The sequence below is a fragment of the Corvus kubaryi genome, unplaced genomic scaffold, assembly GCF_017639235.1.
Source record: "Corvus kubaryi isolate FWS band 111438036 unplaced genomic scaffold, C.kubaryi_AGA036_p1.0 37334, whole genome shotgun sequence".
In the NCBI taxonomy this organism is placed as follows: domain Eukaryota; kingdom Metazoa; phylum Chordata; class Aves; order Passeriformes; family Corvidae; genus Corvus; species Corvus kubaryi.
In genome coordinates this window covers 19504725-19530494 of record NW_024581108.1, presented here as the reverse complement: position 1 = coordinate 19530494, position 25770 = coordinate 19504725, and the positions used below count along the sequence as shown (strand labels likewise).

Here is a 25770-nt window from a genome sequence, read left to right as displayed (position 1 = left end):
CATAACTAAAACCATTGATGAATAAGCTGTAAAGAGACATAATCAAAGACAAAATTATTTTTCAGTACCTTTTCTGAAAAACATCAAATAGAAAATCATCTGGATTCAGAAGAGAAAGGTTCTTTACCCGCTTTCACATGAGTATGTGTGCAAGGAGAGCAAAATAGTGAGTGAAGGGTATTTTCTGCTAATGGGATACATTAACGTTGCCATGGAATTTGGGATCAGCATGCACAGGGTATTGATCTTAAATGTGCTTCTGAGCTACAAGGATGAGGAGGACATGGTAATTTACTCACTTTTGACATCAGCCCAGAACTACACATGTATAAGGAGAACCTAAGGAATAGGATGGATGGCAAAGCCAAACCTTGAAAAGCCTCTTTCTCAGAATCATAGAATCATTCAGTTGGAAGGGACTTTAGGAGGTTTTCTAGTACAAACTCTTGCTCAGATCAGGGTCAACACTGAAATCACATCAGTTTGTTGAGGATGGGATGCAATGAAGTTTTGAAAACCTACAAGGATCGAGATTCCCCGACCTCTCTGGACAACCTGTTTCAGTGCTTAAATATCCTAAAAAAAATAAAAATTAATAAATAATCTGTGCTCTGTGTTCTCCTCCAGGATACTGACAGATATTCTGTGGCTTAGGTCTGATGGTAGATGCCCAAGGAATGCCCCTGGTAAGCAGCTGCCAGGTGGAGTAGGACTCGTTAGCCCCTTGGGCCTGGCAGGAGATTGTTAGCCTGGTAGCAGTCTGCCCATCCACACTGTAAAATTCCAGCTTGGATGTGAGTGTGTTGTGGGAGATCATGCTGAAAGCCTTGCTGAAGGCCAGGCAGGCAACATCTATGGCTCTGCCTTTGTCTGCACATCTTCCAGTGCATCACAGAAGGTCATTAGGCTTGGTCAGGTGGGGCAAACCTTGGAAAATCCATGCTGGATACTGCTTCTAATTCCCTTTCTTTCTTCAGGAATTGCTCCAGCAGACTTGCACCATTATGGTCCCAGAGGACAAGCAGTAGTTCCTGGGATCATCATTCTTGTTTCTTTAGCATGATGAGCTTTTGGATAAATTTAAGTGTGAAACCAATCTTTAACTTCATAGTTAAAAGCTTTGACATAGTCCACAGTGATACCCTCCTTACAAACAGGGACTAAAAAGTCTGTAAACAATTATTGATCTCCACATGCTACTGGGGAAATTTTCCAAGATCAGTGACAGCTGGGAAATCACTGGCATTTTAAAATTGTATATCAGTGATTCACTTTTTTGGCATTTACAGTATTGCATTATGGCAATGAACATGCTAGATGTGTATTAAAAAAACCAAAATGCTTTTAGCATTTTAGCATTTTTTGTTTGAGCAGTGAAAATATCTTGATACAATTCAAAATAATGGGTTTGTTTATTAAAGATATATACCCATTTAGATGAAGTTAGGATGAGAAAAATGGTTGTTTGTATGAAAATAAATCTGCTTTCTCAACAACAGCATCTCCTGAGGTTTCTTTGATTCAAGAATTCATACCTGGTTACTTTAATGACTAAACCAGGTTTTAACTCCTGCTAACACTGAAAAATGCAGAGAGTTAGAGAAAAGTAAAATGTATTTTGCCCTCCTAAGTCATTGTTGACACAGCCCTCAGTTACATTTTATTCTGGAATTATTTGCAAGAGAGGGGATTGGTTTCAAGTCATTGTCCTGTGTAAGATTGCAAAAGCCTCTGGTCAGTCATTGAGCTGTCATTATAATTTGGGAGGAGGAGCTGGGCACTTGCCCACAAAAGGGCACAGGTACATGAAAGGAAAATGTTTACAATGTATTAGGTAACATGTGCTAAAATCACCTCTTTGCTGGAGAAGAAAAAATGTGTAATCCCAGGATTGTTTGGTGCTGCTGGGCAGGAAGGAGTTCATATTAACACAGTGATTCCTCTGGCTGATGAGGGATCTGCTCTGACGCATTCTGAAGGATGTTGCATATGCCTTGGCTGGGAAAATGATGTTTTCTGTGTACTGGTCGAGGATAGAAAAGAAGGGGAAATGGTGGGAGTGGTGACTCGGGTGATCTTTAGAGAAAAAAAATAATGCAAATAGGAATTGAAGATGAGCTCTGCATACTTCCAGGTTTGAAAATAATTAGCAGTCACAGAGTTTGTAGTCCACTGTCTCAGATTTCTGCACTGCAAAAATACATTTTAATATAGATTTAAAAATTGGCTAATAAGATTAGCTGGCTAATATTTTAATGTAAAAGGTATGTCACAGAAAATGACAATCTGAATTGGGAGAGAAAAACATAACACACAATAAGCTGATTTGAGCTAAGAACTTTGAACAAAGACTAACTTGTTCAAGATATGACTGATTTTATTTTAATTCCATGACAGCATCATTTCATCCACTGTGTCTTGACATGAGTCCTTTAAAGGTTTGTATTTTGCCTTCTCAGCGTCTTTTAGGGAATGATTTGTGATTGGGAGTACAGAGACTATTTCAAATGTCTCTTAAAATATGTGGTATTGCAAACAACGGATATAAAATGAGATTCACACACATAGCTTTGCTGGTGGCCAAGAACTGCGTTGCAATATGCCGGAAATCCAAACATCCTCCTACTCCCAGAGCCTTGCTGACAGATCTACAACAACTTCTTTCTCTTGAAAAAGCTACTTACAGAATCAGAATAAGAAAGAGAGAAGCCTGCTTATTCTGAGAAACTAACATAATACATAAAATGGGAGGTTAAAGATTCCTCATCAACAAGAAAATCACATTTCTTCTTGAAAATTTTACAGTTTCAAGTAACATCTAGATTATCTCAAATCCCCACAAAAACCAGAGATGGAAAAATCATGTCATCTCTGAAAAAGCAACAACCCTTAGGATTAGTGTCATTGTTGTCTTGTATAGCCTTTTAGACCTACAAATCATTGGGCTTCTGCCTTAGTACAGGGGTGTATATCAATGGAACTTGATACAGAAATAGAACCTCAGCTCAGCAGATCCTCCTTTCTTGAAAAACCCTTTAAAAAGGCAAACACAAGGGAATAGAAAAACAAGTAACTTTTCCACGGATGTGTATTTTAAACATAGCATATTTTGCAAGAAGGGCTGTTGTTAGATGCTACATATTTTAATTAGCTGTTTAGAAAATCAGGTTGACAATGTCCTTTAATTAGTAGACATTGACTTATTCCACGTGTATTATGGCACAGTGAATCTTATTAAGATAAATGTTTCTCTCTGAAGAGATGAAAAAAAAAATCCACTATCATTTGTTTGCTTACCAGATTGCTCACCATCAATACGGCTGCTGTTTAAAATGATGAATTTTAGTCACATATTTAATTAGCTAATAGCTGATCTCACTGTAGGGTCTTGATCCTGCTTACATGTGTTCTTTCATCCTGAAAAAGTCTTTGGTTATATCTTGTTTTTGAAGTTTTCGTTTGAAATTGTCCTTGCTACTTTCAAATCTAAAATGCAATAAATTAAATTATTAAAAGTAAAAATTCTTGTGAAAACATTTAAGGTTTTGAGTATAGTTTTATACCTACTGCTCATTTTAATATATTGCTAGAGGCTATGAACTTAAAAAAAAATTACAAGTTTTTAAAGTTAGGTTTTCCACTTGCTGCAGATGTTTAGTTTGTGAGAAAATTACGTGCACTTTAAAAGGCTATAAACTAACTTAAGAGTTCAATGCATTTGTCTGCCACTGCTCAGTCTGCAGTCTTCTCACAGAATTCACACTGTTTGAGGGCCACAGTTTGAAAGTGCAGCAAATGCACTGTAGCCTATACTGTGTCATGATAACTATTAAAAAGAAGTCTTAATGGTGTTCACATGAAGGACATAAAGCTCCTGTGGGTGTCACTGGTTTGGAAGAGGGCTCTTCATGGGAGATTCTTTATTTTAATTGTTCACTGTATGTGACAAATGGTGCTTTTTAATCCCACAGATTATGTTAATGCCGAGAATGGCATTCAAGGGCAAACATCCCTCTCTCTTCACAGAAGACGACATTCTGAGTCATATGGATTGGCTAGTCATGCAAGGAGCATGCAAGGGAGTTGGCCTTGATGATTCTTATGGGCACCTTCCAACTTGAGATGTTCTGTGGTTCTGTATGACTGGCCTCTAAACCTGTCATTTTCCTTCCCATTTGCAGTGTTAAGTCATTCCATCAGTACAAGGAAGATAAGCAAGAAGAAAGTTAATAAAGCAGAATTTTCTTTGTTATGGAGACTGTCTTGAAGGGATTGCAATGGCAGGTACTGTGCTGCCAAGGAAAAAGGATGCTGGAGACTCTGCAAAAGGTCCAGGCTTGCCTGTGAATAATCTGGAGGCAACCTTGGGGGGTGAGGTAAAGCCAGGCTGCATCCATTGCAAAAGGTCTGAAGAAGTTCTGCAACATGGGCTTGTCACTGAATTTGTGGCTAATGGATGTGTACCTGCCGTGGAATTTGCATCAGTTCAAACTATATATATAACTATCACTAAAACTTGTTAGTAAACTTTCTTTGAAAGGACGTTTTGAAATAATACATGATCAATGGTATGAGTTCCTAGAGAAACTGTTATGGGCCAGATGGCTCAAAATCAAGAGAATTTGTTTGCTGAAACCAAAGGGCATGAGGGTGCCTAGAGCTTGGTGGTGGTGGGCCAATAACACACCACCAGACAGGGTGGAATATCCATCATGCTTGTTTTGCCACTGCCAGTTTACTCACACTGAACAGCAATCAAGCTTCAATCTCTATTGAAAAACTGGCTATGTTACTTAAAGTATTCTCTGACCTCTGGAGCATGTCATTACAAAAAGAAGGGCATAACTGACTTTTTGGATATGCAATTATTTATTCTCGCAGCTGTCCCATAACAGCATAAATTATAAACCTTACCTCTTAGGCAGGCAGGCAAAACTCAGTTACTTTAGCCCTGCTGTTTAATTAGCATTTACAATTGGACATTTTTTATATCCCAGTAAATGTTGCCTGAGTGAAGACTTCCCCTTAACCAATTATACCAGATGTTTTTCTGTGAAGGTCCTAATTAAATAGCATCTATTCTTATGTTTCCTTTAGTCGTGCCTCTTGTGTGGATCTCTGTCAGAGTGCCATGCCACACTGGGACACTTTACCCACATTTCTGTCACTTTCAGGTTCACTGCCTGGCTGCACCTGCTCCCCTTAAAAGTTCTTGCTTTCTGTATGGGAGGAACATCCTGATGGGCAAGGCTGGGACTTGGAAATCAGTTTCTTGCTCTATAGCAGGATCCTTAAGTGATTGCTAAGTCACATATGACCTCATCAGGATGATGTAACTTCAGGTGGCTGATGGATTCACTGCTGTAGTGTCCAGTCCTGCAGATTCCAGCACAGAATTTTAAGCAAAGCTGGAATTTACTTGGAAGCCTCCTCTACAGACATCGTCACGGTGCAGATACTGTACCTGGCTTGTGAGCAGCTCTGCCCCTCATTACAATTTTGGCACAGTTTCAGGAATGGTCAAGATTAGGTGTCCTGGACAGCGCTGTGCCCTCTCCTTAATCAGACCCTCAGTACTGAGCCTCCCTTCTGTATAATGGAACATTACTTTCTGGCAGGTAAGATTTTAAGAGCTTTTCTATTCCAGGTCCTTTTTCCGAGAGCTGATTTCTAAGTTGCCACCACTTTTGTGTGTGCTCAAAATATGAAAAGGAAATCAGCTTCCTTTCTCTGGTACAGCAGCCACCCTCCTAAGTGAGTCAATGAGTTCCCAAATGTAGTATTTCAATGCCACATGAAAAAGTATGGAGTGAGAGATATATTAGTGGGAACACTGTCTCAGTGCCAATCCTTATGGGTCAGAGGATTACAAAAGAAAGTAGCCCATCTGTGCTTCACCAAGTATCTTCATTTAGAAGATAAACCTGGTAATTTAACCACATTTTTACTGTGTACTTCCTTCATCCAAACTTCAAGTGATTCTAATTTCATATGAATGCCTTAATTTTTAAATTGTCCTTGATTTCAAGATGGATTAGCTAGTAATTACATTAAATTATTTCTGCAGATTCTGATCAGATACATATATACCCATTAATTTCCTTAAGATCTTAATTTGAAGGGGTTTTTTTTCATTTATAGGGTCACTAACTCTTGCAGTGAGGGGCAGAAAGTTTGCAGGCCGGAAGGGTCACTGAAGCTTTAGAATGCAGAAAATGTTATGGATACAAACTTTTAAAAGTTCATGTAATTTTTTCTACAGACTCAAGGTTCAAGGTTGGGGACAGATAATTGTGATTATGTCTTACTGGATATTCAGTTCTCAGCACTGCTATTTTAACAAAGGAAACAATTTTGGTAATCATGGTGTTCAAGAATACCTAGAATTTTGTATTACTTGGATGAAACAGAGAAATTAAGGAAAAGATGCTGTGTGTTTCGTGTCTCCAAACACATAAAATAGTGATTTAAAAATGTTACTGTGAATGTGGCCTTGGTTCTCTAAGGATTCTCTAGCACCACTAAAGCCAGGTGTCTGTCTGCCTATCTCACCCTGGTAAGGCTGGAGTTTGTGTGGGGAGCACCAATCCCTGATCATCTTGTGGACCATCATCAGAAATCACATTGTCCTTGGAGGCATAATGATCTTTTTCTCTTGAGTTCTCATTATTTTGCCATAGTAGGTAGTATTTAGGGCTAGATTCACTGAACAATGCTATTTCCTGTACTCTTGAGGGAAGGTGGTTGGCTTTGGTAGGTCCCACATTTTGCTTTACTCTGTGCCCTGGATTCCACAGAGAATGGGTCTAACATGTTCTTATCCCTTTCCTAAGCTGATGGAGTGCTGCTATGGGCTTGAGTTTTCCTTATTGTACTATTATTAAAGGCAAATGTTGATAATATTTTGCACTCCAGGGAGTTGTTTTGGTGGCACTGAAGGGCTTATGGAGTAACTGGCAAGGCAGCAATATTCCTGCACAAGTGCAGTGCAAATCCAAAGGTGAAAGATGAACAAGGACCTCAAGGGCTGACAACCTCAAGCCATCAAATGCATTGGACTCAAGCCCTCACACCAACTTAGCTACCAAAGGCAATCAACCGGCAGCCCCTGAGTTCATTCCTTGGATTCCTAAAAGGAATAAACCCATCACTGTTCATCCATGTGGCTGACATTGGCATAGTTCTCCTTCACTCGTATCTGAGTACTCGTAAGACTTGTATGTGATAGGAGCAAAAGAGAGTTCCTTGCTACTTAGTGTGAGAAAAAAATGCTAGGGAAGAGAAGTGCATATTAGGGTGAGCCAACTGTTTACCATGATCTGCTAATGTGAAAACTAAAAATGGCCTTTCTGCACTGGGATTTTATCGTGTATTAGTTGCCATGTGTTAGTGAACATAAGCTTATTGCAGTCTCAAGTAAATTCCTGCCATTTCAGTTTACCTCCTCTCTCCCAGCTGCTACATGTAGTGATTGTCTCTCAGAGATTTGCTGCTCCTTTTTCTGTGCCACTGGAACCTTGAGAAATCACAAGTTTATTTTATAAGTATGGAATTTAACATGGTTCCTAAATTCATTATGAATTCTCCTTTCCTCTAAAGAATTAAATTTCAGTTGAGGGCCAAATAATCAGTTTCAAGACAGCAAACAATTGTTCAGTTAATCCGAAATTAAGTTCTGATTATACCTCTCTCATTTTTCCAGATGTTCATTGGCTACATTAAAAGAATTTTATCAGAGTAGATCCTGAGAAGGATTAAAAGATAGCAGAGAACTTTAAAGTTTATAGATGATTAAAATGCAATGCATAAAATGTGTCTGTACATACAGACACAGGACTGAGTCTGGAAAATGTCCATAATAATTTTGAAATATTAATGAAAACCCAATACTTAGATATTAAATATTTTCAGTAAATATATTAAAACATCACACAAGCCTATACTTTAATTTCTAAGCATAGGTGTAGTAATCTTTGCCACCAGGACTGGGTCAGAATCCTGTAGACCCCTTGGGAATGCCCACCAAGTTACAGACTCTGTTTAGCAGCTACGCAGTTAGGAACCCCTGGAAAGTGCTTTCCCCACTGCGGGCTTCCAGGGAATTCTAGGGTTCCAGTGTAGAAGAGTTCTTTGGGCTCCTCCTCTGAATGGCACAGAATTCTAGCCTAACATTATTCGTCAGGTTTGAAATTCGAAACCATCTTGATCCTCATGCTCAAATCCCAGGAGAACTGACTTAGCCCTTCACCTTTCCCTGATAAAGCGTGCTTTTATCACGTACGCGTGTATACCTTTCTAATGGGAACTTAAAAATGAAGGTTATTTCCTGAAAAGAATTTCAAAGTCTCAGTTTTGTAATAGCAAGGGTTTACTCGTGGCCTTGGGTAACATTTCTTTTTCCATTCTGCACCCAGGTGGCTGGCACTGACCTTCCTTCCCTTTCCTAGTCAAACGCAGGGCAGAAGTGCACGCTGGCAACCGAGCCCTTGTCAGCCCTGCCTGGCTTAGAGGGACACTGAAAGAGCAAGGACGTGCGTCTGAGAGAGCTCTATACATTGGTGATCCCTGGCTTTTACAAGCCCAGAAGTGCTTGTGGAAGAGTGGAAAAGCAAGGTAGCATTCCAAATGCCAGAGTCACAAGTTGTTCACCTTCCTTCCAGTACAGCTGTCGTTTGCAGCCTGGGTTCCTTTGGGCCGACAGTGTCTCTGTGTAATTACACAATATTGATGCATATCCGTGAGAACAAACCATTAGGAACAAACAGTTCAAAATATCTATAAAATGTACAATTTAAAAAAATATTTTCAGGTGTGAAATGAGATGATGCTTTGCCTGCAAGGGCACAAATTGATCCAAGTTTTGTGATGATGGTGTCACTGGTTTCATATCAGTTATCTCAGCATAACTCTTTGATTATTTCTGAAATCATGCACAAAATGAGGGGAGATTCAGTTTGACCTTTCCAGACTTGCTGCATTTTAATTTTTCCTATGCTTAGAAATAACACAGAAAAAAACCCAACAGGTAATATTATTTTTGTATAAAGCTCTCTAATTATACTAGGCATGTTCAGAATACATTAAAGACACTGTCCTGACACAAAAAATTTACAGTGTGCTTTCAGATATTACATAACTAATGAGAGCAATAAATGCTGGGAGAACGAATGGATCAAGGTTACAATAATAAGATTATAGGATTCCTCCACTATGTGTGCATGGTTTACAATTCACTTCAATTTTGCTACCTCAGTCTGGGCTTTGGTTTTTCATTTTGGCTTTTTCTTTCTTTATCAGATTTAATTTTCTCTCTGAATCCACCAGACCATAACAACCTGGCTAAAAACTCTGACCAGACTTTTGATTTTCTCTTTTTTATTCCTTCTTTTTTAATTTGGATTGTGCCTGCTCTTTTTATGCAGCCACCATCAATGCCCTGCTGGTATCAGAACCATTGTTAAGGCCTTTTCTCTGACAGTAGTCACAGTTGAAATATACTTGAATGCTTGCACTACTTTATTCTACATGGGGAAAGGGATGCAAAAAGAGTACCTGTATAATTTCTACACAATTAAACCTGCATTCTTAAATCCCCACGTTGAAGACCCACAACAAGCACCATGCATGTGGTGTGTGAAACGCATGCAAAACTCGTGCTAATGCTCCATCTTCTTGTTCTCATCCAGCCTTAACAGTCACTTACAAATGATTTGAGAAAAATCAATAATGCACCTTACTGGCTTTTTTGTAATGTATAAGAAAGGGCGTTTTTTTGCCAATTTTTTAAACACTGAAAATATCAGGATTGTAAAATTGGATTTTTATTGATTTTCTTTGGGGTTTCGACAGACATGTATTGACAACAGCCACCTCTAGCTAAATCAGAAGTATTGAATGTAAAACACAAATCATTTGATCTTCAACATATTTGAATTATCCTCATGTTAAAAAAAAAAAGTGATCAGGAATCTTTTTTCCTTTCAAGTTTTTGCTCTTGTGTTATTATTCTTATGTTCCTTGCAGGCTGCAAATGAAAGATAAACAAACAATGGAATATCTAATGTTTCAAATACAAGCACAGATAAAAAAAGTAAAGCATGCTCCTCAAGTCCTTACAGATTATAAATAAGTAGAGAAATGGCACAAATCTGTATTTAGAAAAATAATTTATTTCTCAATATTTGTAATGAAGGGAGTTGTCAGTCACATTAATTTTATGTAAATTTACCTAAGCTGATGAATCATAACTGAAATACTGTCTAATCTTCTTGGTTTTGGCCAGCATTTCCATTTTTATTTCAATTGCCTCAATTTATTTTTGTTTGCTTATATAACGAGTTTGAAGGGCCCATCCCAGGACCCATAATGAGCAGAGTGAAAAGAGAGGCTGCTTCAAGGCACTGCCAGTCCCACACAGGCAGTGGCTGCCCAACACAGCAGACCAGTCCCCATGACAGACTCTCAGCTTGGCACACAGCTGACGATTCATTATCATTCCTTCAGTAGACATCACAGCAGAGGAGATTTTTAGGGAGGGATTTGAAGGAGGAAAATTAGGTGAGTGGGAGTGAGAAGCAGCAGCGAGGGAAAGCATGAAGGTGCTGGTTTGAAAATGTAACAAGCAGAGAGTTATTACTGAATGAAATGTGTGGGGGGAAGCCGTTGGTTTCTCCATAGGCTATTAAAAGATGATGGGGTGGGAATAAGCTGCAAAGAGCCACAGAAGTGAGGTAGCTTTTGCTTGCCAAGATGCAGAAGGGGGCGGGGGACACGCTGGAACAAGGAATAGGGCTGAAGCAGCAAATGTGAGGATAACCAGGGCACCAGTGTTTTGCAACAGTGTTCTGTTATTCTTTGTTGTTTTGTAATGTCCAAAATCATATTGTTGGCGCCAAAGGCCTCTCTGTACTAATGACAGCCCCAACATGTTCTTAGGTGCTCTGAAAATGCACAAATAAAAAAAAGCAACTCCTGAAAATCATTTCCCTCACCCTTCAGCCCTGATTCAAGTTACACCATTCAGTTATCTTTCTATTTCCAAAAGAACTTTCTGTATGAACTTTCCAGCTCTCTCTTGTCAAATTATCTTACTGTTTTTGGAAAGACTGCATATCATCTATATTTAACACCAGCTTGGTGAGGTGACTATAACATAGCATTAAACTCAGACTAAAAAAATGAGTGTGGCATTTCTAGGTTTTTCAAGTGTGTTAACTCAGAAGAGATAATTTGACTGGAAAAAGTGCTTTCCCCCAAATGTCTTTGATTTCAATAGAACTTCTTGCAGGTATTTGAGTTGAGTTAATCGACTCGCAATTAGATGCAAAAGGCCTTTGGATTAGTGTTTGTGGTCACCATAGAAGCGAGTCTCAGGGAAATGTGAATAAAGAGGTCACCCGAAGAACAGATATGGAAGGTCTCTCCACAGGCACTTAATTCTTAGAAATTTACAGATGAAAAATGCTATATGGGTATTAATAGATAGGAATGAAATATGGATGAGGGGACACTAAAGCTGGAATAGCAAGTAGAACAAAGGGAATAAGGGGACGTGGGGACATGGTAAGAAACCAGACTAGAGCTGCAAACTTGGACAGAACTGTTTAAGATTAAAAAAATATATATATATTAAACAAAGGAACGAAGAAGTAAGTAATATGAGAAATTATCTGAAGGACAGCTGGGATGGGACATGGCTATCAGGGAACCTAAAAGAAAGAAGATCAGAGTATATGTGGCATATTCTGAAGAAGGAAGTCCCAGGATCATTTGCCCAGCAATAAATAAGGAAGAGCAGAAGGCCTGGGTGATTTGCTGGCCTAGAGCAAGGCTGTAAGGGAAAGAATGTGTCTGTGGGGATGTGGGCACTTAGTGTAGCTCACTGTCAGCAGTGAGACGAATCAACCTTTTTAGTATGAGAGTGACCACCTATAGCTTATAATGACTGCAGAGGGAAAGGTCTAGAAAATATTTTTCCAGAGCTTGGATCTAGATGGCTTCCAGCATTCTGTGCAAGGGTGTATCTTCCAACCTCATCACAAAACCCCCTTGGTACACCACTTTAGACAGGTATTTCATCATGGAAGAGGAATGTGGCTAAAGTAACGTTAAATTAGCTTATGTAATGCTAAAGTAAGATACTGAGAGCGAAGAGAAATAGATAAAGGAAAGAGGCCTAGGTGCCACTGAAAAAGAAAGGAAACAGTAAAGGAAAAGAAACCACAAAAATAGATGCTGCAAAAATAACCAGAGAACTATGAACTGAAAGAAGAACGAACAAGGCTGCAAAAAGGAGCAGGCTTTCTCTTTTCCAGAGAGAAAGGAAGCAACTGACCCCACAGAAAAATCTAAGCATGCAAAACCTGCAGGTATTATTCACATGAGTCTTGTTAAGAGGAGTTGAACTGGAGCAGAAAAGGCACATACTTGGTAGGAAGACAAAGAGGTAAAGTGATGTTTAAATAACAACTTAGATGGAGAAAGATGCAATTTTTACATGCCTTACATTTTAAGCTTGGAGTGTTTCCATGACTGGTCATTGGTCACTAGGAGATGGTTACATTAATTTACTAGCTCTAAGGAAGCAAACACCTGAGTGTGTACATAACAATAAACACAGTCCTGCCCATTTCCATTGCCTAGCATTGCTCGTGTACTCCCTGTTTCAGAGTTTTAACAGCCACCCGGTTTGGGGTGCGTTCAGCCCCACGTCTGCCTGGGTATGCACATAAACATGAGTCTAGGCTTGATGCCTGAGCTTGTAGCACTGTGCTTGTCCCGTGGTCAGCCTTGCTTCCGAGAGGCTGGAGTTGTCTGCGTTGAGGATGCACAATGGAGCTTGCGCCTCAAGCATTAGTGAGACACGCATGATCACACCCAGCCTGCCGGGTCCCCCGGGACTCACACACATAATTAGCCCCTCTGCACCAAAGCCTTCATCACCGTGTTTGCCACATGGTGAGTGTCACCCAGCGGGCCCGCGAACACGCGCACACAGAAGCCCTCCCGTCCCCAGCACTGCATTTGCCATATGGTCAGGCTCACCTGCTGGGGCTGGGGCAAGGAGACAGACGGGCAACACTCACACACATAATGAAGTTCCCCACTGGGCTGCCTTAAGAAATTAAAAAAAAAGGAAAAAGAAAAAGAAAAAAAGAGTTGACATAACTGCCACATAACCAGACTCACCTGCTGAGTTTTGGGGCAGGGTGGGGCAGTCACGCACACATGAATTGGCCATCTCTGCCGGTGCTGTTCCTCAGTGCATGAGGCTGGACTCGGAGCAGGAGCGATGTGCTCCCTTCCCCTGGGGTGACAGAGATTCTGAACCCACACAGGCCGCCGGCTCCTCTGCCCCCCGCTGCCCTGAGCTATGTGGAGGGGGACATGCACCTCCTTAACACCAGGACATCGGAAAATAGGAAGAATTTCTTCACAGGAAGGGTGGTTAGACATGGGAATGGACCGCACACGGAGGCGATGGTGTCGCCGTCCCTGCAAGTGTTTAAGGAAAGACTGAACGTTGCACTTGGTGCCATAGTCTAGATGACATGGTGGTGTTTGGTCTTAGACTGGACTCGATGATCTCAGAGGTCTTTTCCAACCTAAGTGATATTCAGTAATAACGAAGCTCTCCTCCTCGGCGGCCTGCGAGCACCTCAGGCCCACACCGACTCCCGCGGGCAGGAACGAGCCCGGGGAGGAGCTCCGGTACCGGCACTGCCCCGTCCTCCGGGGCGCAGTGACGACAATTGCCGAAGTAGCGGCAGCCACCGGCAAGCAAAAAACGAATCCTCCCTTGCTCGTCCGAGCAGCGCCGGTAAACAGTGGCCGCAGGAGAGGAGGCGAGGCGGGGCGGGGCGGGCGCGGCCCTACGGGAGGCAGCCGCGCTGCGTGAGAGGCGGGCGGCCGGCGGTGCTCCCCTAACGCCCCGCCCCCCAGTACCGCGGCGGCCGCCGGGCCGGGCGAGGGTGGGAGTGGACGCTGCTTCCCGGGCAAGCTGTCCCCGGGCAGGCGCTCCCGGGAAAGGCTTTCCCCGGGCAGGATGACCCCGGGAAGCCGCTCGCAGGGAAGGCTCTCCCCGGGCAGGCTGTCCCCGGGGGCGGCCGTCAGCTCCGCCGCCATGTCGGGGGCGCGCGGGGCTCCCCCATGGCGGTGACGCGCGTTGCCATGGCGACGGCCGGGCGGCGTTGGGGGGGGTGGCGGGATGACAACAAATATGGCGGAGAGGAGCAGGACGGCAGAGACGGGTCAGTGCCAGCCGCAGTCGCCTGGGCGGGGGGAGAGGGGGAGCCCCCCTTCTCCAGGGGCTTCTGGCGGTAGAGGGGGCCTGGCTCGCAGCAGAGTGCGGAGACGGAGCCCTTCTCTTAGGGGAGACGGGAGGGAGCACCTCTGGTCGAGGGCACTGAGGTGGTGAAGGGACCGCGGCAGAGGCTCCTGCCCGGGGAGATGTGACGAGGGGCAAAGCCCCTTCCCTTGGGGGATGAGGAGCGTCTTCCCAGGGACAAGGTGGTCGTGGGGAAAGCTCCTTCAGGCAAGGAGAGAGGGAAGAGCCCCCCGCGTTCCAGGCCTGCCTGAGGGGGACTGACCCTCTGTGGGGTGGAAGGTGCGAGGGCCAGAGGCCGGCTCACCCAGCCGGCGCTGCGGGCCGAGCCCCGGCGGGGCAGAGAAGGAGGCTGGCGGTGGGGCAGCCTGCACTCTGCTCCATCCTCCCGCACTCTGCTCCATCCTCCCGCACTCTGCTCCATCCTCCCGCACTCTGCTCCATCCTCCCGCGCAGGGGCAAAGGTGGCGATGGCGAAGAGCAGAGCAAACCGGCGGTGCAGAGGAGCTCCCCTTACACAAGAAACGACCGCCTGCGTGAATTAGCATGAAAAAAATAATACGTGAAGACACAGGTCTGGAACTGAAACTGCAGCACAAGGCTGGTAGCTTGCGGGTTGACCTGCAGGTGCTGCTTGACCAGTCTGGGAGGTGTAAAGTACCCGGAGGCTGCAGAGGGACAGCGAGCAGCACACCTGACAGCTCCCATCCCTTACACTAAAACTGAGGATTTCTTTAAGGAAGGTGCTAAATGTTATTCTTCCTATTCAGGATGTATTAAAAATGGCTTTAACTGTGTATGTGAGATAAGTTTGTCTGTAAAACTGAAATTTTGTCTCTCCCCATAAATGATAAGGACCCTCTAGGTACAGAGGTCTTTCCTGTTGTAACAAAACACATGCACCTCTTTTCCAATCCATGTGACAACAAAAGCCCCCCAAATATGTTACGAAAATTAGAGAAACTAACATTTGGAGGATGGAACAAAGATGACAGTTTTCCTGAGTATTTTATTTCCCAAAGTACCATACATAAATTACCTGGGCTCCTGAACCAGGAGTTCATTTTCCCAGCCTGCTGTGTTAGCTGCTGCACCTCTGCTTTTCAGCCTCGGAAGTGGCTCCAAATAAATATGCATTATCCATAAAACTGATCTTGGATTTTTGGGCCACTTAAGGTGAAAAAAAGTGATAAATATGTCAAATGCTGTTGTGTTCTGGAAAATGATATTACAGAGTCTACATCTAAGTGGATTGTCCATACGGTTCTTGAATTCCCTATATTCAGCCATACTGTTTATGAACCCCTGGAAAAACACTGTAAAGTTGGTTGGGTGTTGTACTTGTCCATGAGGCAGGTGATTATTTCCATTGTCTGCACTGTGCAACACTGCTAATCAGCTGATCAGCTCTGCCTGAGCTGTGAACTGGGGAACAGATCTCCAGTGGCCATTTGACTTTGTCAGCTTTTCTGCCTACCTCATGTGCCCTTGTCAGTAACTTCAACATGGAATGTAACTTTCATACTATTTCCAGATTAATTTACTCTTATATTGTGTTCTTTGCTGTGTTATTTAAACCTGCTGCTTTACAGTATTTGCTTTTTAATTTTAACCTTACCCAGAACTTTTTCCACTTCTGACCATTGCACCTGACTAATCGATGGTTTTCTCATAAATGTTGTGTTTCAGCTTGTGCTGAATTCATGTTTAGTTACACGTCCTGATAGATGTCTGCTTGAGTTTTACAATGCTTATCTGGCCATTTTGCAAGTCTAATTTGCAGGTCCTTCTGTTTTGGAGAAACCAGATAAGGAATTAAAAATGCAAAGAACCACAAAGATAGGGAAAAGACCCAAAACTCTCAGAGAAAAAGGAAGCAAGCTTGTGGTGTTGGCCCACTTTTTAAAAAGGTCATGGAAACTAGGCTGTGGGAAAAAAAGGTGGGGTGATTTGGATTTTTTCTGTCAGCTGATACTAAGTTGACAGGCAGGTTCTTTCCTTGGCAAATCCCTCAAAGAATCTCTTTTTCTCCCTTTTACTGCTGGGCGACACTGCCACTGTTATTGAACACATAACTGGGGAATGTTCCTGCTGCATCCTCGCTGCTTAGTGTGTCTTCATCATGTGTGAGATCTAGAGCAGTCTTTAGGAGATACAGGAATGTAGCTCTGGAACCTGGATTTTGCACAAATGCAAGGAGCATAAAGCCATTACAGAAGGACTGAACATTGTTCAAACCATATAAATCAATTTAGCCGGTATGAGTATATTATACTTGCTGGGTGTTTGGTTTTTTGTTTTTTTTTTTTTTCTTTTTTTTTTTTTTAACAGCAACATCACGTTTTTAGTCATGGATCAGAAAACACAAGTAATAACTCTCATCATCTCATCTGCCCATTGTGAAATACTGATTGTTATTTGCAATTTTTGCATAAGGAAACTGAGTTACAAAGAAATTGAAGGTAACTTATCCATGCTTTATAGCAGCACAGATTGCTGTGATGGACCATTCTTTACTGTTTTAGTTCAGTAACCTGGGTTTGACAAGAGTCGATGTCAGAAAAATTGCAGTGTGCACTTAGATGTGATTAGAAAAATTAGACTTCCTCCAAAAAGTTATCTGATAGTGAATTATGCACATCTAGGATGCTTATGACCCCTCGAAACTCTTATCTTAGAAAATACAATTTGTCAAGACTTTTTGTATATTAATTATACTTTATGGAAAACATATTTTTTTTATAATGTAAGAATTTTTCTTTTCAGTTTTATTCATATTTCCTCCTATTATAGGGAAGTAAATCTGTTAATCTGTTTTATACTGGTAATTATTCTTACTGTTTCCCTATATACAAATATTTTGATATTCCATTCCTTTTCCCTGGAGAAGATTTTTGTTTCTGTTTTTGCAAATTTTTAAACTTTTTTTTTATTTTATTGGGGAGGGGGATTAGGACACACCAAATTGCACAAAGCATTTCAGAAGAGGGATTTCATCAGCTTTTATTATACTGTTAGGCTCAGCATTATTTTCTACATCGTGGTTTCAGCCAATCTATGTATTTCAAGTAAAATTGAGACTTAATGTGGAAGGTAGATTATCTCACACCTGTCTAGTACAGAGTTCATATTCTGCTGCTGTCCTCACTGGACTAGGCAGACAGCTGCTCTAATCCATAAAAATAGTTTCTGTATTCTGATGTTTGGTTAGAGTGCTGCAAATCAGCTCACTTTACTCTGAATTAATCATTTTCCCGTTCTAGTTGGCTCCTTAGTCCTATCTGCTTTCTTTGAAGTGTTTAAATCAGCTTTTTGCAGTAAACTCTGAATTTGTATGCTTTCCTATTTGGTTTTCGAGGCTGAAACCTTCATGTCTCAAGCTGGGAATCCAATTTAAAAACAACGTAAATTTTCACAAATGAAGTCTGCAGGAGGATGAAAGTGGTTGAGTCTAGTTAGTTACTCTCAGGAGCTTTTTGGTTTGACTTCCAGTTGTTCTGCTCAGCTGACCTTGGTGTCATAAACCCCTGGAATATACAGGGTATGGGAAAACAGCTACTTTAGTTAAGTTCCATAAAACCCCAGATGAATGTTATTTTTCCAGTTCTATAGCAAAGAGGACATTTTAGCTTCACCAAGGAAGGTTTAGGAGTAGGTCAGTGAGGACAGAATGCCTGTGTTTGCTGAATTTTTTGACCCATGAACCAGATGAAAGTATTTTCCAAATTAGAATTTCAGTAGTTACCTCCTTCTCCCCAGGTTTCTGTTCTAGGCGTCTGTATTACCTTCAGAGGACTTGCATCTGGAGACCTGAATGATCAAAAGGTGCAGGTTATCTCTTGAGTTCTGTAATAGTTTTCTATCTGAGGCAACTGCATATTAGCCTGGATTGACAGTTCTAATATGTGTTATTCCACAGTTGCTAGTCATTTTGTGGGTATTAGTATTTCTGGTATTTCATTGTGTCATCATCACTGAAATCATAGTGAAAGCAAGAAAAGGCATTTACTCACAGTACTGGACAGGATATAAATAAATGTCTTTAGACCAAAAATCCTTGTTATTGGAATAAACAGGCTTCCCAGCTAAATGTGGAGTTTTTTAATGTTTATTTACATGTCATGGTCAGTACCTTGCAGAGTGGTGTTGAGTCACATTTCATGTCAAGAATGGTTGGAATTTTCAAAATGTTCACAGCCAGGCTGTGACCTGGCTTCAGGAGGAAAGCTGCAAACCACTGTTGAATGCTCAAGCCCTACCCAAAGTTTGTGAAGTGCTCCTAAAACACTTAGTGTTGAGATCATTATTTCAGAGGTCTGCAAGTGAGGGAGCCAATAGAACAGCTGTGTAAATTCTGCAGTGTTTTCTAATTGATTTTAATATGATAGTGCTGAGCTGGATTGTTTTGAAGATAGCTTTTGATTATTCTTTCAAAAAATAATTGTTATTCTTTTAAAAATATTTAATTACATACGGTATGACAACATTCTAGTATCAGGAACATACTGCTTTCTTTTCAGTGGCCTTAATTATTAAATAAAAAGACAAACTAAATAAGAACATAATTTATTTGTCTTTAAATATAGGCTTTTTTGATAACTGAAGCTTCTAATTCACTGGCTTTATCATGAGGAAATTTAAAATAGGAGAGATCAGCTAATTACTTTAACAATATTATTTAATCTTTGTCATTAAAATAACACTATACATCAGCAATACTTCTGACTCTCCAGGTAAACTTAATTTCTTCAATTGAATTAACCTTTCCTAAATGATTTCTGAATTTTAAAGTGTATACAAACAGCAGAGCTTATTTTGTTATATACACCACTAACCTGTAAACATAGGCGAATCCCAGTGTTTGGGAAAAGACATTGCAGCCTTTATGCTGAAAGGGATCTGCCCAGAGTATCCTCTTATCAACACGAGGAGGCTTCAAATGTTAGTGGCAAACTGTGTGGAGACTGGGCCCAGCCTTGCAGATGTTCACACAGCAGAAAGAGCTGTTTGCAGTTGTTTATAAAATGCTGCAGGATGGATTTGTAAACAAATCTAAAATGGAAGTTGAGCTATATAGATTTAATACTCAATAAAATAGGTTTTTAAAGTCATCTCCCTGTGTTACAATGGAACCAGCTTGATCTCCACATGGGGCCGCTAACAGGACTGGGACACTCAGATCTGCAGCACCAGCCTGTCCTCCAGGTGGGACACCTCACACAATAGCTGTCAGCTGCCACAGAAGAGATGGACAACTTGTCTATGCTGGGAAATCTTTCTTCCTCCTCTTCCTCTTTCTTCCACAACACCTGTGTAGGGACAGAAGTCACAGAGGGAGATGGCTGAATAGTCACTGTTACCTTTTTTTATGTTTTTTAAGAAAGACCTCTGATACCCTGGTAAGAGAAAGCAGCAACCCCTGGATAAACGAGGTGCTGGAGGACGTGGAGAGGAGTTTGTGCAGATGTTTCCTGCTGATGTCACTGAGATGCAGCCATGCTGCTTTGCTCACAGCTGTGCTGCTGGATGCAGAGCAGCTCCAGCACACCCACCTGGGTGTGTGCATCATGCTACATCACTCTTGTTCCTGGAGGATTGATCGTGCTGCCCTTTTCCAGAATGATGTGAATCTATAGAAACCAGCTTAGATTTCTCAAGTGATCCCCCAAGGTAGTTGGCATGCAGAGCCTTGATGCAGAATTGCCATGTTTAGATTGCATTGTACCTGAGATAATAAGTTCTTCTAGGCTCAAGCTGTGTCTGCCATTAATCTATAACAGAGGTAAAGCAATTTTCAATTAATTGAGAGTTGGTTATGGATACACATCAATGTATCCCATATCCCAGCTTCCTTGTCACATTGTCCCCACAACTCATTTTGTTGACTTTGCCACAGAGGCCAAGCCTGCCATTTAAGAAGTGCTGTATTTGTTAACTTAGGATTTCTTTGTATGTTTTTTGAAGAAATTTTGCTATTTGTATGTTGAAATGGTTTGGAAAACTTCTCTACCAAAATAATAATGACTTCCATTTCATTTTGTCACAGGCTCTCAAACTCAGGATGTGGACTTTAGTATTAAATCTAGAGCTCTCATCCTGCAAATGTTTGGCAATGAATTTGATGTATTTGTGTATAGTAAATGCTTTTTGTGATTAGTTCTATTTTAGGATAAGTAATGTATGAAGGTTAGAGACTAAAACTTGTATGTTCTGATACATATATTTTCTAATATGTATGTATCCCTGTTCTCTCAGTATGGTAAACTGGCTGATTTCATAGTTTCATTGTGTCAAAAATCAAGCATGGAAAAGGGGATGGGAGGAAAAAGTAGTGGTCTTAAATTATTTTTATTAGATGAATAAGCTCTCTAATGATTTCATTTACCTACTGATTCGTAGAGCTGTTTATTTAGCAGTGGATCTCACAATCATGAGTGAAAACTGGCAAGATTTTCCTTTTACATTTTGTTTCATAAGCACCTTGAAAAATGTGTTGAATTTCAATCTCCACTAAAGCAAGTGGAACATCAGTTCCCGTGAATCGCCAGAGCAGAGCAGCAGGAATCCATTGCAATGAGAGCCCTTTTGGATTCATTGCAGCTCTGCTGATGTGTTTTCATTTGCAATAAGCAGCAGAGTCACTTTGCTATTACAGTGAACTTCAGTGCTGGGAAACCTGGCAAGTGGCTATCAGATTTTCATGCATATAAAATGCAGATGTGGTAGAATGATGCATTTGATTAATAAAAAATTCCTCAAATAACCTATACAAATGCATAGGCAGCAGCATTATTTCATGAGAATTGTCCATGTGAAATAGGATTGTGAGATAAACTTGCCTCTGTGCTACTTACCTACACCCAAAGCCTGTGGTGCTCCAGCATAGCAGATGTTTTGTAACTAGGCACAATAACCACTATATCTGCTGCTTATTTTATTTCTGAGTGGTACAAATAATCAGTGATTTGATCTCAGAGCTTTCTCTGTGTAAGCTTTCTTGAAGGTGGAATTTTGGCTTGTGTTCTGAATATTTGAAATATTTTGTATGCATTTCAGATTCCCATAAATATTGTATCAACTTAGTATTTGCTTAGTTAAAAACCTGCTGAATATGCTGTATTAGTTAGTAGTGTTCTCTGTAGTTTTATTCCTGTTATGTTGCTGATGCAAGACAGTTAATAGATAGTTTGTTTTTGCTGACATTTTTTATGTTAGAAAATGGGATTTCTGAAACAATATTTAAATTTTTTTGCTATGCAGTACTTTGTGAATAAAATAAAACTGCAATGATCTAATTGTTTGAAATTAAATACTAGATTATGTTCTTAAATAAAGGGAATGTGAGTGGGCAATGCTTGGATCAAAAAAATTCTCAATGGTTTGAAATACTACTTTTAGGAATGAACTGTTTTGGAAAGTAGGGGGAAATGCTATTCTAAATGAAGAAGTTGAAGGAGTTGTTTCAATGAGTAATTATAACTATGGCAGTAATTAATAGTGTAATTGATTTCAGCAACCTGGGGGAGCAAATTATTCCAGAAGCAGTACTAAAATCCCCAAATTATTTTAAATATGTAATGATGAAGAAGAGTGTAACTCAAAAGTAAGGAAACTGTGGCTGAAACTACTGCTGGTTTAAGTTAACTGGCAGAAGACATCCCTAAACAACAGGTGAATAGGGAGCAAGAGCCAAAGAAAATAGCAGTTTAACCCAAAGAAGGATACATGAATTATGGTATGTAATAACCAGGATGGAAATTGCCTGTGCACTGAGGTTGCCCAGTTTTCAGTTACCTCACTCATGATGAAAGCCCAAGCAGCTGCAGCAACCACCTTTCTTCCCATCACTTGGGAAATACAGGGTCTTGAAGAGAGAGATGGTGCGTCACAAAGCTGCTGATGTATTTCCCCACAGGATTTTGTGCCTACCTTGGAGTCCGCATGGAAGGCCCAGTTTCCCATGGATAAAGATTCATTACCACCATAATGATGTTAGTGGTTGAGTCAGGAATTGAATTGGAGTCTCCTGAAGACTTGAATTAGTGATAATCAAATAATTTAAAAAAAATTTGGACAGGTGCATCTGCAAGAAATTTACAGTAGTCGCACTTTAGGTATCAAAAAATCAAAATAGCTGTTAATAGTGGGTTTGTTGTAGTGCCACAGCTGACCTGTGTTGAGGCTCACCAGGCTGATTGCTTTTGAAGAATAGCTGAGAATGAGATAAAAGCCCTACCCAAATTAGAAAGCACAGCTGTATTCCCTCAGTGCTAACCCTGGAATAATGTCCATGATACAGCTTTCTAGCTCATAGCATCACAGCTATGCTGTCTCCCTTTGGCCTTCCAGGGATTCAGCAGATAAGTGCATGCTTCCACAGTATGGCATAGGCATCTCTTTAAATATAAATTTGGAATGTTCCTGTTCAATCAGCAGACATAGTAAGACATGAAAAGTGCTAGGAATTTGGCACAAGCAGGCAAATTTTCATAAACAGAAAAAGTGCTGTTTATGTGTTCCATACTTGACCTTGCTGATATTCTTGAAAGACTTTCATAGTACTTCATACTTGGTATTTTTAGGAGATGTCTTGTGGACAAACATTTTGAATGTGATAGACAGGGCTGAGGAGTCTGAAAACTAGGACAAGAAATGAAGCCTTGGCCTTTTGCAAAAGCTGAAATCAACCTACTTCTCTGTGTTATCAGGAGTATTTATTACCTATTGAGTATTTTTCAGTTTCCCAGCTGAGAATCAGTTGGTCCCAAAGAAAGGTGACGCAGAAAGTTGTTAACTTGGAGAGATTAAACTTTGTTACTCACTGAAGGCTATGTAATCTTGGGTCAGGGTCATTGCATTGGTTGCTACATATAAGATGCTTTAGTTACATTTAGCTTGCCTCAATGTGAGTTATCTTTAGTTTAGAAATTTATTTTGGCTTGACTTTTTCCAGTTATGCTGTCAAGTTTAAGTGAGATAACGCGCTTTTGTTAAATCAATGCCTCACACCCAGGACAGCTGTTGAAACATGGGTATGTACGTATCATCCAGGACTATATATGGATATATACATAGCAAATGTCTATGAATCTCTCCCTTTCCTTCTACTTCCTCTATCCTCCTTCACATAAAACACAAACCTGGGTATATAAAAGCTGATTGGTTTCAGTATTAAATAGAATCAGAAATATTTGGAGCATTTTAGGATGGTACCAGCAAATACTAGGGAGTAACTTCAACCACCACAATCTTTTTCCAGTTTTTTGAGTAATATCAGGTTTTGCCCTTACCTGAAATTTCCTCCACTTCAGTTCCAAACCCTGCAATTGCCTGCCTGCTTGACTTGGTATTTTTTGCAGGTCACATGCTCTCCTTGTCTTTGGGAAATCAGTTGCATACAAATTTCAGAAAGACATGGGATGCTACAGAAGAGTTTCACTCCTTGAAGTTCTGTAGTACACAAGGGATTGGCTTTAACTCTTCAGTTCTTTTCTTGCCTCAGAATCCCTAGACACAGAATTTCCCCTGGAATGGTAGGAACACACCTACAATTTTTTTTTCTTGACCCAGAACTTGAATTCTTGTGCACTGTTTGACTGGTGTTTCAACATCTCCTCTCATTCATATGCAGACCTAATTCTCTGAGCCGTGCCTTATTTCCCAGAAAGGGTGGACTTGCTGATACTGTTAATTTTTTGCAGATGCAACTCTGAGGACTAGTTCAGCTCAATAGCTATTATTTTCTTTTTTCTCTGCTAGCTGGGGTTGCATATTATGTACTAAATTTTTGTTTTACTGTTTATGTTTTATGCTTTCTTTGATGTGTTTTTTTTACTTAAATATTGCTACTATAGCAACTGTTGCATCATGTGATACCTTTGATATTAGCAAGATACCAAATTCTTGTTAAAAAATAAATTATTTGTCGTTACATTCGCTGATCCTTACAATGTTTTAAAATAAACATCTTTTCAGTTAATGTATTTGGTACAACTGTATTTTTCAGTTTTTTGTTTTATTTTTCATTTGTGGTAGAATTTTAGGTTAGAGCTTATAAGTGCAGTAAAAAGAGTAATTTTTTTTTTTTTTTTTGCTTACTGAGTTCAAAGCATTAATTTCTTTTAAAAATTTTCATTAGAAAAATTTGTTCATATCTTCTTGGACACTTTGGATTTCACTAAAGTGATACAAAAAGTTCCATTGCTATTTGTCTCTAACAGAAAGGTATATCCTTGGGAATAGCCCACACTGAGATAATAAATGAGTAGCCTTGAAGTAAAGCTTTTAGGTTGAAGATTGGAAACAAATATCACAAATGAAACAAGTGCAAGTCTACACAAGCTGCCTTTTTTTCTTTTTCTATAAACTCCTAAGACAATGCCAGCCATTGGGAGTGAGGAGTCATTGTGCAGAGCAGTATCTGTCTGCCAGATATCTTCAGTTGCATGTCCTTCATTGGATTTTGGACAGGAGCTATGATTGACCTGGGATTGGTAGTTGTATCTGTGTGTGGATCTGGTCTTTTTAAAAGGACTAGGTAGAGGAGATTTTTTTCACACTTGACCAGCCTGGTGGTTGATGCTTTGCTTTGGGCTGAGCACCTCGTGTACCTTTTTGTCCCACTTGCCTTGGGCTTTCTGCTCAGTATATTGCAGGCAAAGTCATTTTTGTGGTGCTACCAAGCCTTTCGTAGGCAATCCACATGTCACCATCTTTAGTGATCATTTTGCTTTATATATTTGCATATAAGAACAAGATTTTTCCACTCTGAGATTTGACTCAGATGCCTATTCCACACCTTCTGCTGGAGTAAAGCAGTTTGGGTACATGTATCTAAAGAAGGATGAGGTATTTAGATTTACTTTTGCTTCTAACCCAAAATACAAACTAATGGTAGGTTATCTAAGGAGTTGTCTTAGGAAGGTTGAAAGGTGATATTGTCTCACAGCCTCTGTAGAAAGAGTAACTTGTGCAATGAAATTAAAGACCCAAACAATAAATAACGTTTCCTTCCAATTTACGACCAACCACAAGCTCTTTCAAGTCCATGGCAGTAAGATTGCAGTTATTTCTCCTGACTACTTTCAGAACCTGTGCAAAGCTCAGAATTTGCCTGATAATCTCTGCTTAACTGCAGTTCATCTTTACTTTGCTTGTTTTCTTGAATATGAATATCATCTCACAGTTTGGAGACAGACTTGACAAGCAGTCTGTTGGTCAAACTGTAGGAGGAAAGTAATTGAAGAGACAATTGCTGTAAAGCTGCTTTATCTCAAATTTGGTTTTTAAATGACAACATGATGTTACTATTTTTTAGAACTAGACCAAGCTGTATAACAATGCCTTCTTGTGGTAACCAACATTTTCCTTGTTCTGCTGGACCTTCAAAATAGGTAATGGTGACAGAATGGGCACAGTACCCCCATGTGAGGCTGCAGGTGTGGCTG

General features: G+C 40.5%; 2 protein-coding genes across 3 annotated transcripts in view; one reads left to right on the top strand and one right to left on the bottom strand.

The window, feature by feature from the left end:
• Positions 1-13470, bottom strand: part of ELAVL4 (ELAV like RNA binding protein 4) — a 100425-nt gene extending 86955 nt beyond the window's left edge. For both annotated transcript variants that reach the window (XM_042030650.1, XM_042030651.1), the window contains exon 1: positions 13189-13470. In XM_042030650.1, the coding sequence (XP_041886584.1) occupies positions 13189-13455 (267 nt within the window). In that variant the 5' untranslated portion in view covers positions 13456-13470. The remainder of the gene's footprint in view (positions 1-13188) is intronic.
• A 494-nt stretch (positions 13471-13964) lies between these two features.
• AGBL4 (AGBL carboxypeptidase 4) overlaps positions 13965-25770 on the top strand; it is a 585664-nt gene continuing 573858 nt past the window's right edge. Inside the window, 1 exon segment of the mRNA XM_042030660.1 lies at positions 13965-14249. Within this exon segment, the coding sequence (XP_041886594.1) occupies positions 14207-14249 (43 nt within the window). The 5' untranslated portion in view covers positions 13965-14206.